At 56.6% G+C, this 20,782-nt stretch overlaps 3 protein-coding genes across 3 annotated transcripts; 1 reads left to right on the top strand and 2 right to left on the bottom strand.

Annotated features, from left to right (window-relative positions):
* Positions 1–1,198: 1,198 nt before the first annotated feature.
* INS49_001311 (uncharacterized protein) lies at positions 1,199–2,123 on the bottom strand (the record flags this gene model as incomplete). Its single annotated transcript, XM_043162143.1, has 3 exons — positions 1,199–1,519; positions 1,575–1,969; positions 2,021–2,123. The coding sequence occupies 3 exons, from the start codon at positions 2,121–2,123 to the stop codon at positions 1,199–1,201; spliced, it is 819 nt and encodes a 272-aa protein (XP_043030649.1).
* A 13,550-nt stretch (positions 2,124–15,673) lies between these two features.
* INS49_001310 (uncharacterized protein) lies at positions 15,674–17,965 on the bottom strand (the record flags this gene model as incomplete). Its single annotated transcript, XM_043162142.1, has 3 exons — positions 15,674–17,310; positions 17,364–17,822; positions 17,920–17,965. 3 exons carry the CDS (start codon positions 17,963–17,965, stop codon positions 15,674–15,676), a joined length of 2,142 nt encoding a protein of 713 aa, XP_043030648.1.
* Positions 17,966–18,539: 574 nt separating this feature from the next.
* INS49_001309 (uncharacterized protein) lies at positions 18,540–20,566 on the top strand (the record flags this gene model as incomplete). The annotated part of the gene is made up of 2 exons (XM_043162141.1): positions 18,540–18,816; positions 18,879–20,566. 2 exons carry the CDS (start codon positions 18,540–18,542, stop codon positions 20,564–20,566), a joined length of 1,965 nt encoding a protein of 654 aa, XP_043030647.1.
* Positions 20,567–20,782: the final 216 nt, after the last annotated feature.

Genomic DNA, 20,782 nt, shown 5'->3' with positions numbered 1-20,782 from the left:
CACAGAAACTCCCACACACGTACCCACGCACATACACACCTAGTGTAGGCTCATACCTTTTCCATACCCACCCGCTCTCCTGGGCGCAATTCCCTACCCCCCGATCGGCCGTCTGAATCGGCACAACTCTAGTCAATCCTGGCGCTCATCACCGCGGATTCCAGCCCTGGCTGGGTCCCACGCGCTCGTTCATCACCATGAGGCCACGAGTCCGAGGGACAAGGGCGCCCGCCCGCCCAAAGTCCCATCCGGAAAGTCTATTGTGATGACGGGTGGCACTGGTGGTGTTGGTGCGCGAGTACCCGTCGAGACAGACTTTTGGGATCGTGAGGTGCATGATCTGTGCAGTATAGTTGCGTGCGACTCATGAAGAACTCTCCTGGCTTGTTGGCCGGAGCGGTGTCTTGGGATTGTGTTGACCCTCTGCGGGACGAGACCAGACAGTAGTCACTTCATTGTGGGGAAGACTCATGTTGATGACCAGTGATGTGTTCTCGAAATGCCAATTGACTGCTTTCTCTTTTTAAGCTTTGCCAGCTTGTCAGAAATGTGCGGGTACCTAGCGTACCGCCTGAGTCCTCCCACCCTCTTCCACGGGCAGAGAGTATCGTACATCAGCTCCCAATTGAGCAAATCTGATCTATCGATGTAGACCGTAACATGGGGAATATACAATAAGTTATAGTGTAAGCGAGTCGTCCTCGCGTGGGAATAATTTTGTCCACCAGCCCTGGGGGGGAAACAAGACCTCTTCACCGTGTCCCCTTTCATCCAGAAAACAATAGACCCTGTAGCGCCCGTGAAAATGCTCCCAGCAAGCGCGAAGGCGCAGACAGTAAACCCCAGCTCAACGCCTGTACCGTGGGGGAAACAAAAAGAATGTTTTGTCGAGACGTCCCGGGCCTCTTCAAACCCCACACCTTTCCCCCCGTTTGTGATGGTTGAGGGCATTCCTCTAACCCGTTTGTTGAAGAATTGGTATCATTCCAGGCAGCCTCCCCAGTGCCAAATTTGGCCATCCCGTGCCAGGTATTGCGCATAAAAGGGCATACCGCGAGGTATTCGTCCGTCTGATCATTCCATCTTCCAAAAGTAACCGTCGTGACTTTGTGGCGCACCAATTAAATGTACGTAGTTGAATAAGCTTTTGTGAATCGAATTTGTCGTGGCGACAAGACATTATTTTTCTCCTCTCTCTCTATGACATCAGAGGCGATCCGTTGCTGCTGGTCTCAAAGTTGTGACAGCCACGCTCATGTCTCTTCATGTTGCTGCGAACACTGAAGGCCTTGCCGCAACCAGCATGAGGGCACTTGAAGGGCTTCTCGCCGGTGTGGGAGTGGCTGTGAATGCGCAGTGAACTGGGCCTGGAGAAGGCCTTGTTGCAGGTCTGGCAGATGTAGCGGTCCTGGGACTGGGGAAAGGAGGCTGCTGAAGACGGCGAGATGTAGTGGTGGTGTTGCCAGGGGTTCGAGCCAGACGAGGGCATCGCAACGCCGAGTGGCATGGGAGGGAAGGCCTGAATCGGATGTGAGCTTGAATCCATGTTGGCTGACCGGGTGCGTGGTACTCACGTGAGGCAGCGGCCTTTGATAGTAGAGCCCAGAGACCTGAGGCTGTGGTGGGGGAGTGGGCTGCATAGCCGGGTAGTAAGACGCCATCGCGGGTGGTCCCATGTATGATGAGGCTGCGAAGGCAGACTGCGCGTACGAGGGCGCCTGGATCGGGAGGCGGGGAGCCATTTGCTGGCGTTGGGCCTCCGGCTCCACATGAGCCATTGCAGGTGCCGCGTCGTAAAAGTAGTTTGATGCTGCCGATAGTTGGCTCACAGACTTTGTCGAAGGCGAGTGGTAACCCTCGAATGAAGCGTCAGAAGACATTGGCGGAGTCGGTGGGAGCGCACCGCTGCGGGCAGCGACATTATTGTAGTGCGAGGAATCCGGGCGGGCATCGGCCTTGTGCGATGAAGCTGGCCGGTATGTCAGTGGCCGTTGAAACTGGTCGCGTCGGTGCCTCTTACCTTGTTGCGACGCCGGGGAGTGTTCGGTAGTCGGCGACCCTCCATCGGCCAGACCAAGCAGGTTGGAGATTGAGGGCAGGGAGCACTTCGATGTCTCGTCCATTGGGGGCGATGGTGGGCCCTGAGGTTGTCCGTATGCGTAGTGTGCGCTGGGCTGTGAGGCGTAGTGATTCGACATCATCATCGTTGCCATTCTGTTGTGATTAAAATAGGCTTCCCTCGCGGAGGTGAAGTTGAGACTGTTGTATACGGGTCGCGGCAAGGAAGCAATAAGACTAATATTATCCAAAGTAAGATGGAGTGGTTGAGAGAGGACGACCAGATCTGCGAGAGGATTTGATGCTGGGGCTGATGTATGTTTATGTTGAGATGTTCGGAGGGACAAGACGAGTGCCGAGGACAGAATGTGGGAGTGGTGGATATCTTATGTAGGTGACGACGAAGACAAGCCCGATGTGGGAATGGCAGGGCAGGTCCAAGGGCAGAGAGGCATGCTAATGAGATCTCCCGAAGTAGAGAGGCAGGGACGATCAAGCGTAAATCGATGACCGTTGATCCCTGGACGCGGATGCCGCAATAGCAGCTGTCACAAATTATGTGTGGGTCACCCTCTCTGTGCTGTGAGGTTACGACAAGGCCTTGGACGGAGGGGAATATCAGCGCAGGCGGCGTCCCAAGGTACTCGTGCGTAAACGAGGAGTACTCTCGAGTTCCCTCTGACTCGGGACGTGATCGGGGTGATCCTTAGCGGTGCTCTTGCATGGCGGACCCGTCCTTGCACCCCCTGCCGACAGCCCCTGGCTGCCACGATCGCAGGCAAGGGTGGTGGGGAACTGTCTGCAGACAAGGGTCCGACGAAGCGGTCGAGTGTCATGGTCGCGGCCGGGGGTCGGCCACGATGTACCCCATGTACCTGATGTATCCGATGTACCGCAGTACCTGGAGCTTGGGAGAAGATGATCGGTCTGAAGAACATGACTTGCAAGGATCTGCACTGGATCCGCTCCCGGACACTGGGAACCAAACGGCTGCCCGCCAACCCGACCTCTGCCTGTGGCCGGGAACATGTAAGATCATCCCAATCTGACTCCATTCGATGGAGAGCAGCGTGTGCCATAGTAGTGGGCTCGGATGGGGATGGGGGGAGGCGGAGGGCGCAGAGCGCGAGGGTGAAAATCACGGCACCAGGTTGGCAGAGATGCCGAGTTGCGACGAACCCATCCACCCATTCGTTCATACGTTCGTCCATCCAGCGTGCCCGGGCCAAGCGATTTCAACGTTTAGACTAGCCCGAAGGAGTAGGACGCAGGGCGCTGTCATGGGCCACCTTGCCTGTTGCGGTGTCGCTGCCGCAGTCCCAAGTTCGACGACAGTCTGTGAGAGACCCTGCTTGGACGGCAGGGGTATCCCGTCCCACCCACCACACACTTGAGACGAGCAGCGACCGGATTGTCCATTTGCCTGATAATGTTTGAGGCCCCAAAAGCTTCATCGGTGCTGTATGGGCTTGGGCTGCGACCGGATTGACTAGCCATCTCAATGCCGTCCTGCCCTACTAAAGCTGTCATCTCAAACCTGTAGACGTACTCCTCCCAGCGTTCGGATGACCGCTGTCGCCGTTCCAGAACTTCAGCCCTGTCTCTGCCTGGCGACTTGGTCTTCCTACCCGGCCCTCCAGCCACAGCCCGCCGCCCAGCTCTTCGAGGCTGGTGAGGAGGTGGGGGGGGGGCGCTCGAGAGCATGAGGTCTGCTTGGTACGGATTGTCGGATCTGATGCTGGTGGAGCGAAGGATCGACGGCAAATTCTCCTGGCCCGCAAACATAGGTATGCAAACGCGTCGCGGGGTGGTGAGTTACGGATGTGCTGCATGATGCATTCCGCCGCCACTGGTGACGGTCCCGGAGCGCCTCTGCGTGCACTGGAGGGTCTCATCCCCCACGCAAATGCCATGATAGTTTGCAGGCAGGTTCAACGGGGGCAAAAGCCCATCACGGCCACCGGCGCACCTGCAGCAACATGATTTTTTTTTTTTTTTTTTTCCCATCATTCATCCGTTGTGCATGTGTGGTGATGAAGCGGCAGGGTTTGTGACTTGACCGATGCGTCCCATGAGAGAGAGAACGGTAGTTTTCACGGGGTACAATTAAGCTTGAGTGAGCGTGGGTGGATTTCCACATGGGTGAAAACTTGGTTGAGGCTCTGATCTCCGTATTACGGTACCGTGGTAGGTGACGACCCGCATGGGGGCAGTGATGAGACGCGGCCCTCCAAATCTCAAACACTCTTAACCCAGGCTAATGTTTTCTCCTCGAGAAACGGCCGGCCGGGTTTCGAGACTTGGGAAACACAAGTCGGCAGAGGAGGAAGAAGAATGTTCAAGCCAGCATGTCCCGACTGATGTCCTGGGGCCTGCCATCGTCTGGGGGGTGCCCTTCTGTTGCCCCCCCTTAACACGGGTTGAGTATGCTTTAATTGGGGCCCCGCGATCGACGGGGAAGAAACGAAGAGGTCATCGTGGGCGGCAGGGGTCGGGCAGGGTGTGTCTTGTCGACGAGTCGCCTCCAGGTGGGTTGCGGAGGGCAGAAAGCATAAGATTGGCCTTGTGTTCCGAGGCTTCCGTTCCCCAGGCTGGAGGTGGCATGGCCACTTCTGGGACGGGCAAGGTCTGAGGACGACAAGGCGGGCGCGGGCTGTGAGGCTTGTTGTTGCTGGATGATCGACTCTGACGTCTTTCGTCCAATGCTGACTTGTCCAAGATGAGTTGATACCGCGGCACGATGCATCCCAATGCTCATGCCATCCCATCGTGGGTTGACGGCAAGGCCATTGACTTCGGCTGACATGACACGACACGAACCCATACATGGGCGGCGATGATCATGGACATGACACCAGGCACGTGAACGAGACCGTCAGGCGCGGTGTGCACGCCCGCCCGCGCAGACACGCTTCCAGTTTCCAATGCGTCCTTGCGGTGTGGACTGGCGATGATCGGCGGGCGTGGCCAAGACATTGGCAGAGCAGAGGTGAGGGCGGCATGGTTTTGACAACCGGCTCTTCCAAGCTTCCTGCTGAGGTTTGGGCAATGCAGGCCGTGCCTCGTCTCTACGTGTTCTATGCACCCGTCCAAGTGCAGATCTGGTCTGACTGTCTCGACGGTCGTGACTGCCATGTGCACAAGGTTCCCGAGTCGGGAGTCTGATACCTTCCAAACTGGCAATCGGTGTCATCGCCAGCCGTGCGTGCAAGTTCAGAAAGGAACGCGCCAGGGGGCGTGAGGAAACGGTGTCGCACCCCTGCGCTCAAAAAACCTCCTGCCGTCAAGTGAATGCACTTGTCCTTCTCCCACAGGCACCGTAACGACAGCGTCACATTCTGGAGGCGCTGCGAGAAAGCACGACCATTTGCTTCTGATGCTACGTACCCGGCAGTGTCTACTTTAATCAAGGATGCTTCTACCCCTTTCTGCAATATACTGCGCTGTACCACGATGTCTTCTTTGTGCCGTCGTCGACTGCGTTCGCCAAAGACGATCCGCTTCAATTGGCCGCGCGAGATCGACTCGGATCGGTAGGATCGCGGAGATCACGACCTGAACCCCAAGTGCCGTGACCATTGGGGGGCATTCGAGTCTTCGAGCGGCTTCCAGGATCCAGCCTAGTCCCTTCCAGCCAAAGGGAGTCACGCAGGTACTTTGGCGCTCTCCGGAATGTGGCTTATCCTGTGTGGGATTTGAGCCCTATATCAGAATGCACATATAGCGCCTCCTTGCGCAAGCTGGAAAGATGCGACCTGGCGACTCGACGTCGATCCCGCGGCGCCGCCTTAGCTCTGGTCGCTTAAATGCAGGTATGCATCTCATCAGACGTTAGCGGCTTGCAGAAGCCACCATTCAAGAGGGATGTGATTGGATTTTGTGTGGGCCATCTACGCAACCCCATTCCGCCCACCGACGGGATACCGAGGCAGGGACTGCTGTGTGACGCCTGCGCGGCTTTCGTTCAAGCGAATCTTGTCCTGTCGGGGGATATTGTCTTTGTACGATCTTGTTGATGATGGCCCAGTTCGGCTCTCGCTGGGCGAAACAACCGGTATGAACGACGCCGGCCAGGCGTGGTCCATACACAGGCCTGCCTTTTGGTGGTGACTAAGACCTCAGTCATCTGCGCAAAAGCACAACCGTCCACACGCACCTACCCGCGTCGTCATGCCAGAGGATTTGCTGACCGAATGGCTATGGCTGTGGCCCTTGGCAGGGTCGACGTGCTGCGCGGAAGCAACAGTCTCCGGGCGTCCTGCGGCTCAAATGCAGTAGCAGGGTCTCCAAGCTGCCTCGCTGAGTTCGAGTCCAGGCTCACAGACCTCTCTGTGACAGGCCCTGAAGCCTTGGCATCCTCTCGGGCTTGGCACCATGCATTGCAGTCCTGAAGCCCAGTCTGTTACGGAAACTGGACCGCCCAGTACCCTTTTGCCTTCTCTGGTGACGCCCTTGTCTCGAACAACCTCCCTGCCTCTTCGGAACTTGTCGATCACTGCTCCAGGATTCCAGTTTTCCGTCGTCCTCCATTGGCTCCTTGTCAAATGCGCACCGGCCATCATCCCATCCTTTCTCTGCCGAGACGCACGTTTTCAGCCTTGCTGTCAGCGATGTAATCACCACGCGACCTCGATATCCAGACCCAGGCCTTCTCATCCCAATACAAAGGGGTCAACCTTCTCCGCGGATGCGCCTAACCCAACATGTCTTAGGCCGATGTCACTCTGTAGATTTATTTTTTCAGACGAGCCGACATTACGAACCATGATTTGCGGACCATCCTGCTCCCAGCTTCAACTATTTGGGGCACAGTATAAGTGTGTTAAGCCTCATCCAAGCTTGGAATTACGGCTGGGATTGAAGAGACATCGCTCGGGGTGCTTCAGCGGTGGTGCCGCCGGTCGAAATTGACAGGCGGGGCCGATCATCATGACTTCTTCCACCCCTCTTAGATTCAAAATTAAGATGGCTCCGCCACCAAGAGCCCACGAGGCTGGCTCGGGTCGCATTTGCTGCAGGGCAAATGATGATGGGCCATCTGCCGATCACTCCTAACATGGCCACTGGAGATTTGGATGTACCACGATGGCCTTCCACTTTCGGCCTGTTGGGGCAGCTGGGCTGATGAGATGGGCCAAACTCGCCCATGCCATTCTCAGCTTCGCGCCTTGCCTCAAATCAACGCGCAACAATCCTGGCATGCCCGATGCCCTGGGAAATTCGATGCAGCTGGAACGAATGTTCTTGACTCGACGTCGACACGATCGCACGTCGAAAAGCTTCATAGGAAAAAATCAGATCAAGATCACGAGATCGGAGTCCGCCCAAGGAAAAGGGATCAACCTTGAAGGACCAGGGGAAGCAGCTCTAAGGGCAGACTAGGAGTCAACTCGTCCAGGAACATCAAAGACCTTGCACTGCCGTTCAAGGCTAAATGACAACGGTGCGAAATTGTGAGCTTCCAGAAATCCTGCATTTCTCCGCAAGCTCCTCTCCCGGGAGTCCCGGGCACGTGTCTGCTGGAGCCTCTGAAACTAAGTTTCCCCAGGCCCGCCCAGCCCCTCGATTAATCTCATCACAACACAGTCTTCAACGGCTGCAACTATGCCACTACCGGCGTTGCCCCCAAAGACCCAGGCGCGCTACGGATTTATTGGCATTGCAACATCGTGCCTGACTCCTGGCTGCGCACCGTCGATCGTTCCTTGGCAGGCTGACAGGCTGGCATTTCCTTCCGCACTAGTGGTTGTTGCTGGGCATCGTTCAAGGAACTGCTTCACGAGAAGTTTGCCATTGATTCCCAGTGGAATGGGATGTGGAAGTCCCGGCCAAAGAGTTCTTCCCAGCAGTCAATCTGATTCCTCCGCGATCAAATCGGATCGGTGCACAGTCCAGGTGGCGTGGATGAGCCATGAAGCTTGTCGAGCGGGTCCGGCTTTTCTGGCGATCGGTCAGGGAGCCCCTGCTGGAGATCTGTCTCCTTGCAGGTGTGCCGGCTGCAGCTGCGAACCGAGCCTGCGATTGCGTGTCGGTCGCCCGCTATTTTGGCCATGTACTGTGCATCTATTCGCAATGGCTTGGACCATGGTTGAGCGACTGGAAGCGCGGTTTGGCGTTTAACTGTATGGCAGTTGCGGAACAACGGCGCGCCCGATTTGACGATGACATACGACCATCCGTCTTGGTTGTCATTTGAATCCCTGACGATGATCTGCGAGCCATTGCCGATCGCTCCAACCCAAGGGCCTAGCAGATCGGTTTGCAGCCTCCTGAACCTGGACTACCCAAGCTAGGCGTCATTGTGGCCTGATTTGATCCTTCGGCCTGTCTGCTGGCTTCATCGGTCTGCATTGGAACCTCCACATTGTCAGCCCAGTCGACCCCTAGGTTACGACAATTCTCTGGGATTGGACTGTGCGCTATAGCGTTTAGCCCACACAGCTGTCCTCGACTCAGATGAGCCCCCCGCGATGGTGGTCGCAAGCTTCCGGAAGAATGACGATGAGCCAAACAGAGAAAGTCTTTTTCTGGTCTCGCATCAGAGCTGCTCGGGTGGCTTCAGATACACTCGTCAGGGCCGCCACGGCACATGTTTCAAACCCGCATTGTCTGTGGGGACGAGTGGAATACCATAAGGTCTTGGTGGCGCGTGGCCAACACGATGCTTGGGACGAAGAAGTAGAAGCTGTATTTTGAGCCTGTCTCAGCCACCGAAGGCCCTTGGCTTGGCGGTACGTGAGAACAAATACACCGCTGTGCTGTCGTGGATTGCCATCCATACCAGCCTTAAGACATGCACCGGTACAGTCGTGCCTAGGGGATCAGCTGTGGCCAGAACTGCGAATACCGTGGAGTGTCGCACTGCGTCGAGTCCAGTCCCTCGTTCTTCACTTCTGCAAGCACTCGTCCCCGGGGAGGAAGCTGAAGGCTGTCAGCGTGGGATGCCAAGGGCGCCTACGACATTGTGCCGTTGATCATCTCCCGCATGTCTCTTTCCGCCTTATAAGTGGGATGCCGTCCCTCGCTTCCGAACACAATCAGTGCGTGCATTATTACACACCAACCGGCTGGAATGTGCTATCGGCTCAGATGCACTTCGGCTTGCCCGAATTTTGGGCTTCATCTGGAGGGGGGCGAGTCGATTCGAACAATCTTGCTCACGGGCGAGCTCCCAAAATGTGGGACGGGGCCACGGAATGATCCACCGCTACTTGTTTTCCATCACGAACATCAATTGGTCTTTCACTAAGATGCTGAACTAGAGCCGTGGAAAATTGATAGGGCAGTGCAGCTCCCGTACGAAGCCGGATGTACCACTTGTTGTTGGCTCCCAGACTCACACAACTCAAAAGCCAGTGGAGGCTATCGATATGCTGTGACCACCTCATTCAGCGACGTTCGTTCGGCATACTCTCGTGCTAAACAGGTTCTCGCCGTCAAAACACTTGAAATGTTGTTGGAGAGTCGTCCTTTTAACCCCCCCCCCTTCTTCTCGCGTGCCGCATGGGTCAGCCGTAGCACTCTGGATGCTTCAGATCCACAGCTCAGAGACAGCAAGCCACGATATTACGCGGTCCATGATGTCGACCTTTTCACAGGTTGAGTTCACTGGTATATTAGGGCACATTATGCGTCTATCCCACCCACCCTGTACAGACAGCAGTACCGCAGGGGGAGATGATCCGGATGCCAGGCATGGATCTTCCCGAGCCGAAGGTCCTGAGCTCAGCATATCATTCGATGCTCAGATAGGTCGCTGATAGTGTACTCCTTATGTGGACGACAACGATGCCTCGTCGTGGCCGAAGTCTACTTATGTCGCCTTGATCTAAGCTCGGTGGTGTCAACAGCAAATGAGGACGGCTCACCTAGAGCACATGACCGCGTTGACCTTGCGGCTTACCTCGAGCCGCCTCGGAGCCTGGGTTTCTCGTGGGTTTGGGTGACCTTCCCACCGCCACCCATGCTCGAACAATCTGAGAGACAGGCCGGGTCTGTTCGGCTCTGGCTCATGCTTTGAAGATTTGTCAACAGGGTCTTGCCCGAGACTGAAGCAGCCTGCGAAGCTGACTACCATTTGGCCCCATCGCAGCAAGCCCCCAGCTGACTGCAACTCAACGAGCGTGATAGGGCCGGAGGTCGAAAACAAACTGCACACGTCCAATCCGAGAGCGAGTAACAAGAGAAATGCAGCGATGAGTGGGTACAGGGCCACGTCTCCACGTTCGATGACTGGCTGGGTTTGTGATTTTCAACCGCAGGAAGCGCATCCATCCAGTCGGCGACTCGCAAGCCGGATCAAGCAGGTCATGAGTGCGTTCCCAGTGGATCGGTCCGCCTCGTCGAGTCTTATCGGGAAGCTGCAGGTGCTCTTTTCTTTTCGATCCACACATACTGGCTGTCAGACTGCCCAGCATCTCTGTGGAGGAGCCACTCCGAGACAACCCCGTGGTGACATCGTTGGGAATCGTGGGGAACGCTACCGCACCCCTTCCGTCAACAGGTCGGATGACATCAAGAGTGGTCACCGCGGGCCTGAGGTCAAGTTTAGGCTTGCAAAATCGCGCACTCTTGTTCTTTCGGTCAGAACGTGAGATCTGTGCAGGTCGGGTCCCATCCGCCCCAGTTTCCACGTTGGTCTCCCGCCTGGCGGATGCACTGCGCTGCAGCGTGGGATGAGGCCCAATGACGAAGCCGAGCGACTTACCTGTGGTCAAGATCCCCTCCGGACGACGATCACCAGGCAGAGGATAGACTACCACATTAGCTGTCAGACTTTTGTCGTGCTCGAAAGCGGGCTAACCAAACTCTGCATGCAGTTGATCACATCTGGTCTGCACGAAGGACTTGCGACCGGCGTTGGGGGCCAAGGACTGGACCGGTGGTCAGAGAGCGAAGTCGCCAAGCACCCACCAGAGATCTCCCGGCGGATCATCATTCATTGCCATGTAACATCACTGCCAGGCCAGCTGCGGCAGGTTCCAACCCCTTTTCGTCTTCCACCTGAACACCACGGATGTTCGCCTCGTCGCGTATGATGGACAGCCGGGCGTTGTTTCTTCAACCTGGTGTTCCTGCACGTCTTCCCTATCAGAACATCAGAATGGTCATAAATGTCGGCCCGCCCAAGAGCCACGAGCGGACCTGGACCAGGGAGCTTCCACCTGCTGCCACCCCACATGGGATCTGGAGGATTATTTGCCCATGTGAACCAGGGTCGCCAACCTCGCTTCCGCCGATCATCTCCCAGGATTCTTCGGACGGAGCCAATCATTCTACCGGTTGCACCGGTGAGCTCTCGGGACAAGGGAGAAATGCAGGGCAGGTCCTCCTATACATACCTCGTGCTATCAAAGCCGGTGATCTTCGCAGGCATTGGCTCGAATGGCCAGCCACATGGTGACAGCACCATCTGATAGCGACAGCGGGAGGCTGCTTCTTTTACACGCGCTGGTTGCTCGATGAGGACTAGATGCAGCCGCTAAGGCGCGTCCCACGGTAGGATGGTGCTCTTTTATTGATTTCAATCTCTCTCCAAAGCCCGGAAGCTCTGCTTTTCTTGTACCATTTCAGGGCGTCCATTCGTTATTGTCGCGGTTGATCATCGCAGGATGAAACACTAAATGCCAATGATGCGCGCTCCCAGATCCCGTATTTTACAAGAACTAACGTCCACGGCCAGCAGGACCAGGACCACTACCCTGAGAGGATTTGAAGAAGCGTCTCGTGGCAGATTTGTACACAGTACAACACGCGTGTACATCGGCTCGGCTGTCAGGCAGATCCAGTCCCCACCCGTACGACTCAAGCACTGACCGCCAGAACATGCAGCGCCAGGGTCCTGCTGGAATAAGGTTCTTGTTGTGCTTTTCTCGTCCACAGAGTTGCAGTGCGCCCGGGGGCCTCGTGCCAGATCGGGACAGCTAGCAGACTCCCCGCTCTGTGCTTGCAAAGCCTTCCATAATCATCGTGGACGAATGTGTGGATACATCGCGTGCCTTTCGAGGCAGCCCTTTTTCGCAGCCCCGACGACCGTTGCAACCTAACGAGTTGGCGCCCCCCACGGCGGCGCCCCAGGTATTGCAAAGTACCGCTGACGTACTGCCGTGCATGTATCTCTTTACTTCTTCCTCCCCACGTTCTCTTCGCTGGGTCTTCGTCCGAGACATGGAGCAATGGCCTGGCTCTCGCTACCGAATTACCAACGGCACCAGGGCGTGGACGCTTTGATTGCCCAAGCGATGGTGCCCTGGGACTTTTGTTCTGCCTTCAGCTCTTGGGCTGGCCTGCTGCCGTCGGACGCAGTTGCTTCCCTTTTTTTTTTTTTTTTTTTTTTTTTTTTTTTTCTTTTTTTCTTTCGGACGCACCTGACGAATGTCTGCCGCCCGGTGGCAGGAAACGATTGCTTTGGTCGCCGGCCCATTGTCCGTTTTTGGACCGAGAGGGCCGTCCCCGCAGGTAGGGTCCCGGACACCAGCCGGCACAGCCCACGTTTGCTTATTCGAATCTGCGCTGGTGATCGTCATTCCCGGGGGACACTGCAGCCGCCGGAGCACCGCGTGGACATGGTGCAGGCGAGTGGGACGGACCTACCGAGTACTGTGGTCTACATCGGACAGGTACCAACCACAGTGCTTTCAAAGCCTGTTCCCGCATGCTGTGGCGGTGAACACTGCCGGTTTCAAGAGGGATTCCACCTCGACAGCACGACAGACTGCCTGGCCCGGGTTCGCTCGTTGCGCGAGCCCAATATTTACACTTTGCCAACACCACCACCGCCCTGGGTCCCGGAACCTTGACAACAGTGCCTCTGAGCCGGCCCCACCAGCGGCGACTATCGGGATGGGCGTCGAGACGCGCGTTGGAGCTTGTCGACGTGTTCCGCTCAGCTGGCGAGCTGGGCCACCCACTGATCTAATGGGTAGTGTGGAATGCATATGGTGTGGCAGTTGTGATTTGGCCACACTCTGTGGGATGGATGCCGGGTCATAGGGAGGATGCTGGTACAGAGCCATTTTGTCCTCCTTGTCCCCGGTGACGGGCATGCAGTCAGACACAACTACAACCAACAGACCATCCGGTACCAATCTTGTCGCGCCCACCCAAGACTAGGCACAGGCAGAGACCAGGCCCCACATGCAGCGGCAGATCGACCACCAGGCAAGGCTCCTGCGCTGCTGCAAAGCTAGTTGACCGGGTTCCAGGGTCGGTGGCTAGTGGTCCAGTCCAACAGCTTGGTAAGAAGGGGGGCGCAGCCATCATCTCCGTACCAGCTTTTTCCAGAAGCACCTCGTCGAGGCACGGGTCCAAGCTTCCTGCGGCGCTAGTCTGGCCTCACGCCCGCCAACGTGATCCCACCTGTGTAATAGACCGGGAAAGCGCCTCGGAAATGTAGCCTAGCATCTTAGATCGGATCTGGTATAGATGGCCTCCCTGGCTAGCTGGGTGACAGCAGGGCCTAAACACAGGAGCAGGGCCTTCAACGTCCGGTACGGGGACTTTTATTACACAGAGACAGGCACAGTCGCGACGAAAACCATGGAACTCGGAGGTCGCTATCGATGATGCACAGAGCGGAATGCCACGAGGCAAGGATGAAGACTTGCTAGGCCGGACCAGCAACGCACGTTTGCTTTGGCATCAGAAAGTCTCGACGCAGGAGATGCGATTGGGCGCCAGGCCCAAAAGCTGTCTCGAAAGTGCGCGCCGGCGCAGGGGAAAATAAGAGACAAGACCACGGGCTCGTGTTCCAATCTTCCCGGACCGGACTTTGTGAGGGGATCTACGAGGTACGCACATTGTCTTAAGATGCGAGCGTCTGAGGCCCCTCTCTCCGTCTCTTCCCTACCTGCCTGGCGAACGACGCCACCCCGTCCGGCGGGCATATTGGCTTGGGAAGGAAGGAAACCCCTGGCGGAACGCAGGGCCGGGCATTGAAACCCGGGGGGGGGGCTAAATAAGCAAAGTTGCCAACCGAGGCGCCAACCAAAGGTTGAAGAGAAGGAAGGGAAAAGAAAGGACAAATAGAAAGAAAGAAAGGGACACAGGGCGAGAAAAGTAGGATGCCCAAGGGGTCAGAACCACACTTAGGTAGGGACGTTGAGCCGTGGCGCGGCGTGGGCAGCTGCTTGGTGGCCGGCCCCCTTTCAAAACACGGGGAATAAATTGCAAGCCACAGTAATATTCCCCCTTTGCGCTGCGCGTTCCCGATGCGGTGTATCGACCGATGTGAAGGGGCAGGAGAGACAGAGGCAAAAGGAAAGGAAAAAGAAGTGTCAGCCACGAGGCTTCTGGCCCCGGCCCGCGGCTTTTGCTCGTTGCGTAGAGAGACAGACAGTTACTTGGGTGGCCTACATTCCAACGCTGATCTTCGCGATGTCTCTCATCGGTGTCTCTGTCTGATACCAAGCTCACCGTCCGGCAGCAGTCGGCCCGCGAGGCTGCGGGCGTCTGGGGGAGGGTGGTCCTCTGTGTGTCTTTATGTCTCTGTCTTGGTGGCCCGGGCAAGGCTGGCGATATTGCATGTGGGCGCACAGGCTTGTCTTTGGTCGCCCTTCTCGGGCCGTGATGCCTTTGGGGCTGCCTATATAGCATGTGGCACACGACCTTTGTTATTACGTGGATGCCCGTAATGCATTCTCTATTGTTACGATAAAATGCCGTTGGGGGCGTGGGGTGGGGTGTTGTGATCCCCCTGGTCCTTCCCCCGTCGACGAGCGGGCGAATCACCGGTCCTGTCACATCACCATGGACATGCACATACAGATAATATCGAAAATCGAAATTGCACTGCTGCCGCTCTCTTATCACGAGCTGGCTAGCCGGCTTACTAGCCGGGCTGCAGTCAGTAGCTGGGCTGCACTGCCTATTCTTTCTCGTGTCTGGCAGAGACCATACCGAGTCCATCAAGCTGAATTGGGAAATCCAGTCTAGGACAGCACACACACACACGCGCGAATAAAACCCAAAAAGAAAAAAAGACGCTCGTGATGCCCTCCATCCCTCTAACGCCGGTCGACAACAGTTTTGCCCCCCCCCCTTTTTTTCGCGTGAAAAGAATGCGCGCAGCCGGAAGAGAAAAGTATTTAGCCCTCAGACGTCGGGACTCGCATGCCTTGTCCCACCAAGGGCACGTCCACATCGGCGTAAGAGCATGACGGGGTATGTCGTCCTGTCGCTGCTCTGCCCAGCCCTCGCTGGCTGGCTTCGTCAAGCGTTGCTCAAAAGACATGCGTAAATAGCGTCGGCCTTTTTTCCATGCTCGTCGACAAAGGAAATGAAATTCGTTCTGCCCGGCATCCTGGGCGGCTGAGTGACTTGGTATCTCCTCCCCCTACCACCTCCCACACCGTGACATCCAATCTTGCATAGCAATGCTGATCAGTGAAAGGGAAGAAAACAAAAAGGAAAATGCAGAGTGTTTGTGCTCGCCATCGACAATGCTGGCCTGTGGGTGGCTGCGACTAAAATATGTGCTCCGCTGCAGAATGCTCGCCGTTTAGATTGCGCACCGCAGATTCTGACTGGGATGTTGATTATGGTTCATATGCCCAAGTGGGCGGGAGGACCTTTTGTACAACTGCAGCGAGACTCGGAGAAACAGGCTCGAGCTTCTTCACAGTCCCGGAATGGGCTTGGGCATGTGCTTGCTGCGGATCAGGAAGGGACTGGGCATTTCATCCACAGTCTCGGGGTCCCAGATCGGGGCGGGCTTCAGGTTCTCGTTGCTGTTCAGAACCCTGCCACCCGCACGCGCCTGCGAAAGCTCGACGAGCGTCCGGCCGCGGACGTTGCCCATCTTGCTGACGAGACCGCCGCCGCTGCCCTGCTGGCCGACAACGGATTGCTTGCGAGACAATCCACCTCTAGTGGATGAGTCGCTACCGCTCGCCGCGGACAGGTTCGCAAAAGAGGGGATTTTGGAGACCTGTCGGTTTGGCGAGTCTCGCTCGCGGAGGGCACCGGGAGATCGCAGTTCCTGATTCGAAATCATGTGCGGCAGACCAGTGGTGGTCTTGGCGGGTGCTGGCAGGGACGGCTTGTTCCTGAGCAGGCTCCCCGACGGCTCGGTCTTCATGTGGGGGAATGCTGGCCGCGAGAGGCTCTGGACCTTCTTCACCTTTCTGGTCGGCGATGGAGACGCTGGCGTGTCGTCGGATTCGTCCTCCGACTCAGACTCGAAGTTGTCGGGGATCTCGGGGACTTTACGCCACTCCTCACTCGCAAAAATGTTAGGCTGGTGAATGAAGGGGCCTTTTCCAGAGTTCTTGCGCCGGGGCGATAGGGACAGAGAAGCGATTGCGCAAGGGGACGGCGAGAGATTGTCCACATCCATCGGCGTGCCGAGGGGGCCGGCATACATGGTCGCGGCGCGGACGAAGGGGGTTCTTGCCGCCTTCTTCAGTTCGTCCTTTGGTGTGTCTGGGCCCATCTCTGACAAGTCTGTCATGTCTGTTCCCGCAGTCAAGCCGCTCTGGTTGCTGCTGGCACCAATGGACGAGTAAGGGAACTCGGACTTCGCTGCTGATGAGCTGAACTCCATCCGCTGCTGCTCGTTCGCGAACGAGACCATCTTCTTGTGCTGTTGCAGCTCGACCTGCACACGGGCCTGCACCTCCTCCTCGTACTTGCTCTGGAGCTGTTCAATCTCGAGATTGACCAGGCGGTCAATCTCCAAGCGGGCTCTCGCCTCCCACTCCCGCCGCAGGGACGAGTCGATCTCCTGCCTCATGGTCATCTTTTCCGAGTCCAACCGAAGTAGTCTCTTTTCGATTTCGCGCGCCCGTCGGTCCACAGACTCCTCTTTCTTAGCGAGGGCCGCCTCCCGCTTGTGAAGTGCGCGGCTCATCTCAACCACCTCCCGCTCCTTCCGCATCAAGCGCACGACCGGCAGGTTGAGCAGTGCTGCCGTGTCTGGTCTCCGGTCTGGGTTCACCTTCAAGCAGTCCCTGATGACAGCGCTGAGCTCTGCCGAATATACACCTGGGAGCGGTGCGACCTTTCCCTCCTTGATCTTTTGGACCAACTGGTAGTGTGACTTGGCGTTGAATGGAGGCTCCTTCGTGCAGAGCTCGTAGATGATGCATCCCAATGACCAGACGTCTGATTTGAGCGTGTAGTTCTCGGCAGCACAAATCTCGGGTGACATGTAGAACGGCGTTCCAACGTAGGTCGACGCGAACTGTTGCGATGTCAACACCTTGGACAGTCCGAAGTCGCCGAGCTTGACCGAGTTGTCTTCGCCGAGAAAGACTGTAGAGGGTGTCAGCATGCTGTCACGGTGCTATCGAGGCTCCAGCACTCACTGTTCTCTGGTTTCAGGTCTCGGTGCAGGATGGTCATGCCACCTGGTGGCGTCTTGGGCTTTGCAGAGGGGCCCAGCCCCATGACGTCTTTTCCAACCTCTGGGGGGTCGATGCCGTAGTGACACCGGTAGAGGGCCGTGACGAGCTGTGAAAAGATGCTCCAGACGAATGCCTCTTCAGCATATTGACTCTTGGTCTGCAGGTCTCGGATGACGCGACCGAGGTCGCCATTTCCGCAGTACTCCATGTAGATGTGGAGGTCCTGGGTGGTCTTGAGGTGCTCCCGGCTGTAGTATCCAACGATGTTCGGGTGGCGGAGAGAAGAGAGGATGGTGAACTCGGCGTGGAGCTGTTCCCTCTCCTTCTGTGACATCTTGAGGTAGCTGATCTCCTTGCGGCAGAGGACCATGCTGTCGTCCTTCCTGCGAACCTTGCGGATGATTCCAAAGGAGCCATGGCCTGTGTACGAGACGGTATCAGCAAGGTCACGCCCATATCGGCATGGTTGGTTGCTCCAGCACACGATGATGCAGGGGCGACAATGGACAATGCGTACCGATCTTCTCGAGGACCTCGTACTTGTCAGAGCTGTCCGACGCCATATTTAGATGCAGAACCGGGCAGCCTTTGTCAATGGGTAGGTTGGGGATGATCCATAAGCTGCGGGAGAAGCAAACAAAGGCAAAGGAGTATTCAGGGTCGAGGACGTGGTGAGTGCGTCTGCTGATGTTAGTAGGACTCGGTCGACCCAGGTCGGGTTTGTTGTGTTGAAGGGATACGGACTCTGCTTGGATGGGGTCGAGAGAGGTAATGGGGATATGAGGATCAAGGAATCGAGGTGAGGCGAGGTGAGGTGGTGGTGGTAGTGCTTGGACACCTCCCCATGTCCAAAAAGTATATGTCAACACCTCAATTGCCTGGGCAACCATTTTTGCACGGGGGTTAGGGTGCCCGGGCCGACCTCTTGTCTGCATGGGTCCCCACTGCTGCCGTATCGATAAGCCCCATGACGACTGTGTAGATGCGCCACCCGGTGCCGGTGCGCTTAACTCCGATGACCTCTTCCGGCTTTGTACTCCGGGGGGCGGATCAAGTTGCTGGCCTGCTTGCTTTCTTTGCTTCTTGTTGGACCTGTGCCGTAGTATCATTATCCATTGCCACACGCCGGTCTACACCATGGCTGGAGTGCTCAAGAAATATGAGCTCGAGGCTAAGCTCAAGGACGAGCACACGCTGATCCAGCAGGGGATCCTCCGCGATGAGAACCCTCTCGATCTAACGTCAGATTTCACCAAGTTCCTGGGTGCATGTAGAAAAGGAGATCTCAAGACATGCCAGGAGCTGATATCAAACGGTGTGAATATCAACGGCAAAGACGCATTCGACTATACTCCCCTCATCATCGCCAGCCTCTGCGGTCACTTCGAGCTCGTCCAGCTCTTGTTGGAATCAGGTACGCCACCCTGTGATGTGGGAATGGCCTCGCCGACAGAGCAGGTGCTGATGCCCATGCAGGTGCACTTGCGGAGAGGAATACGTTCCAGGGCGAGAGAGCAGTGTACAATGCCCTGAACGACCGGATAAGGAACCTCCTGCTGTCTTATGACTACTCAAAATCCACCGACCCGCTGCAGCCTTGGTCGTCGCACATAACGTCCTTGTTGGCACGACAGATTCCAAAAACTGCAGATATCACGCTGACTTCGGGGCCCGAAACCCTCCATCTCCACAAGTTCTTACTCTCAGCTCGGACGCCGTATTTCAGGGCCAAACTGGCGGATGCCCCGGAGACGACGCAGTGGAAATTGTCTAGTGCGGTGCCGGTCGAGGCTTTTCGCCTTGTGGCTCAGTACCTTTACCTGGACGAACTGCCCAGGGAATTGGTTGATGCCCGTAGCTCAACCTCTGAGGAAGAGGTCTTCAAGGGCATTGACAAGATCAGCAAACAGCTCGAGGTCGAGAAGCTCTGGGAGGCGGCCTTGACCCTGGACGACCGGCGATTGGCGAGGCAAAGGTATCAGGACGAGATCCAGAGGGCGCAGGAACAGGTCGAGAGTTTCTTCCAGGAGCATGTTGTGCGGCACAAGATGGTGGTGGACACGAAGAAGGTCAACGAGATCAAGTGGAGGCTGGACAACTCCATCTTCGCCGACTGCTTACTACGGGCCGATGACGACGACGGAGACAGTGAGGATGAAGTCGAAGACGACCAAGAAGCGGCGATCATCGGGGCCAACGGCATCCCAATTGGGCCTGCAGCCCAAACTACGAACCAGAAAGAGGCAGAGCACAAGCCCAGAAAGTCCACCGTCTTTCCCGTACACAAAGCTATGTTGATCAGGTCTCCGTATTTCGAAACCATGTTCTCAAGCGAGTTCATGGAGGCGCAGGAGTCGGAGTATCTGCACATCGTCAAGGTGGACTGCACACCCGAGGTTCTGGAGATCATCCTGACGTTTATGTACACGGAGAAGTCCGACTGCCCACTCGACCTCGCCCTGGAACTGCTTTACACATCAGACATGCTCCTTATGGACCGCCTCAAGACCAAAGCGGCACAAGCCATCAGCACGCTCGGGAGCGCGACAGGCAACATGCTCGTGGACCGCACCCACGCCGAAGGGCACGACGAGCAGGTCGAGGTCGAACCGATCAATGTGTACGACGTGATCCACGCCGCGTGGGACCTGAGGGTACAGAGGCTGGAGGAGTTCGCGGCGCGGTACCTGGCCTACAGGCTGGAGGACTACATCGACGAGCCCGAGTTTGCGGACCTCATCCAGGAGTCCGCGTCGAGGCTTAAGCTGAGGCAGGAGACCGACACGATCGAGCTGCTGGACGACATACGGTATTACCTCTCGGAGCGCTTCCGCCTGAGGTTTGAGGATGCGGGGCTGGATGAGATGCTCGACGAGGAGGGGGAAACCAGGCCCGAGGCTGTGGAGGGGCTGGTCGCTGCCAACGGAGAGGGACGCGATGGCATCAAGGACGCAGGTACAACTGGTGTGTCGACTGATGGGATCGCCGCTTCTGTTGCCGACGACACGTCTCCGCTCAAAGAAGCTGCTGCTGCTGGTGGTGGTGGTGTCAAGACGTTGGAGGGAGAAGTTGTCGACGATGAGTTCGACTTAGATGCGAGGAACTACCAGACCCTCTTGAGAAAGATCGATACCATGCTAGAGAGGCTAAAGCTAGACGCATGAGACTAGAAATGTTGGGCCACGCACAAATAGAAGTGAACCCATGCTGTGCAAAAGTTGGTCCAAGAGGCAAAAGGTTCGGCCAACTGAGGCCTACATCCTGTTATATGGCAGTTTAGATGCGCGATTATTGTTTTTGTTTTGTTTTGATGTTTGATCGAGCCAGTTCTTTTTTTTTGCGCTCCTTTTTTTTTTCTGAACGTGTGTGCATCCCTCCCT

This window comes from Diaporthe citri, assembly GCF_014595645.1.
Source record: "Diaporthe citri strain NFHF-8-4 chromosome Unknown scaffold_1, whole genome shotgun sequence".
Taxonomy (NCBI): Eukaryota; Fungi; Ascomycota; class Sordariomycetes; order Diaporthales; family Diaporthaceae; genus Diaporthe; species Diaporthe citri.
The sequence above is the reverse complement of the archived record's forward strand: the minus strand, read 5'-3'. Positions and strand labels throughout refer to the sequence as shown.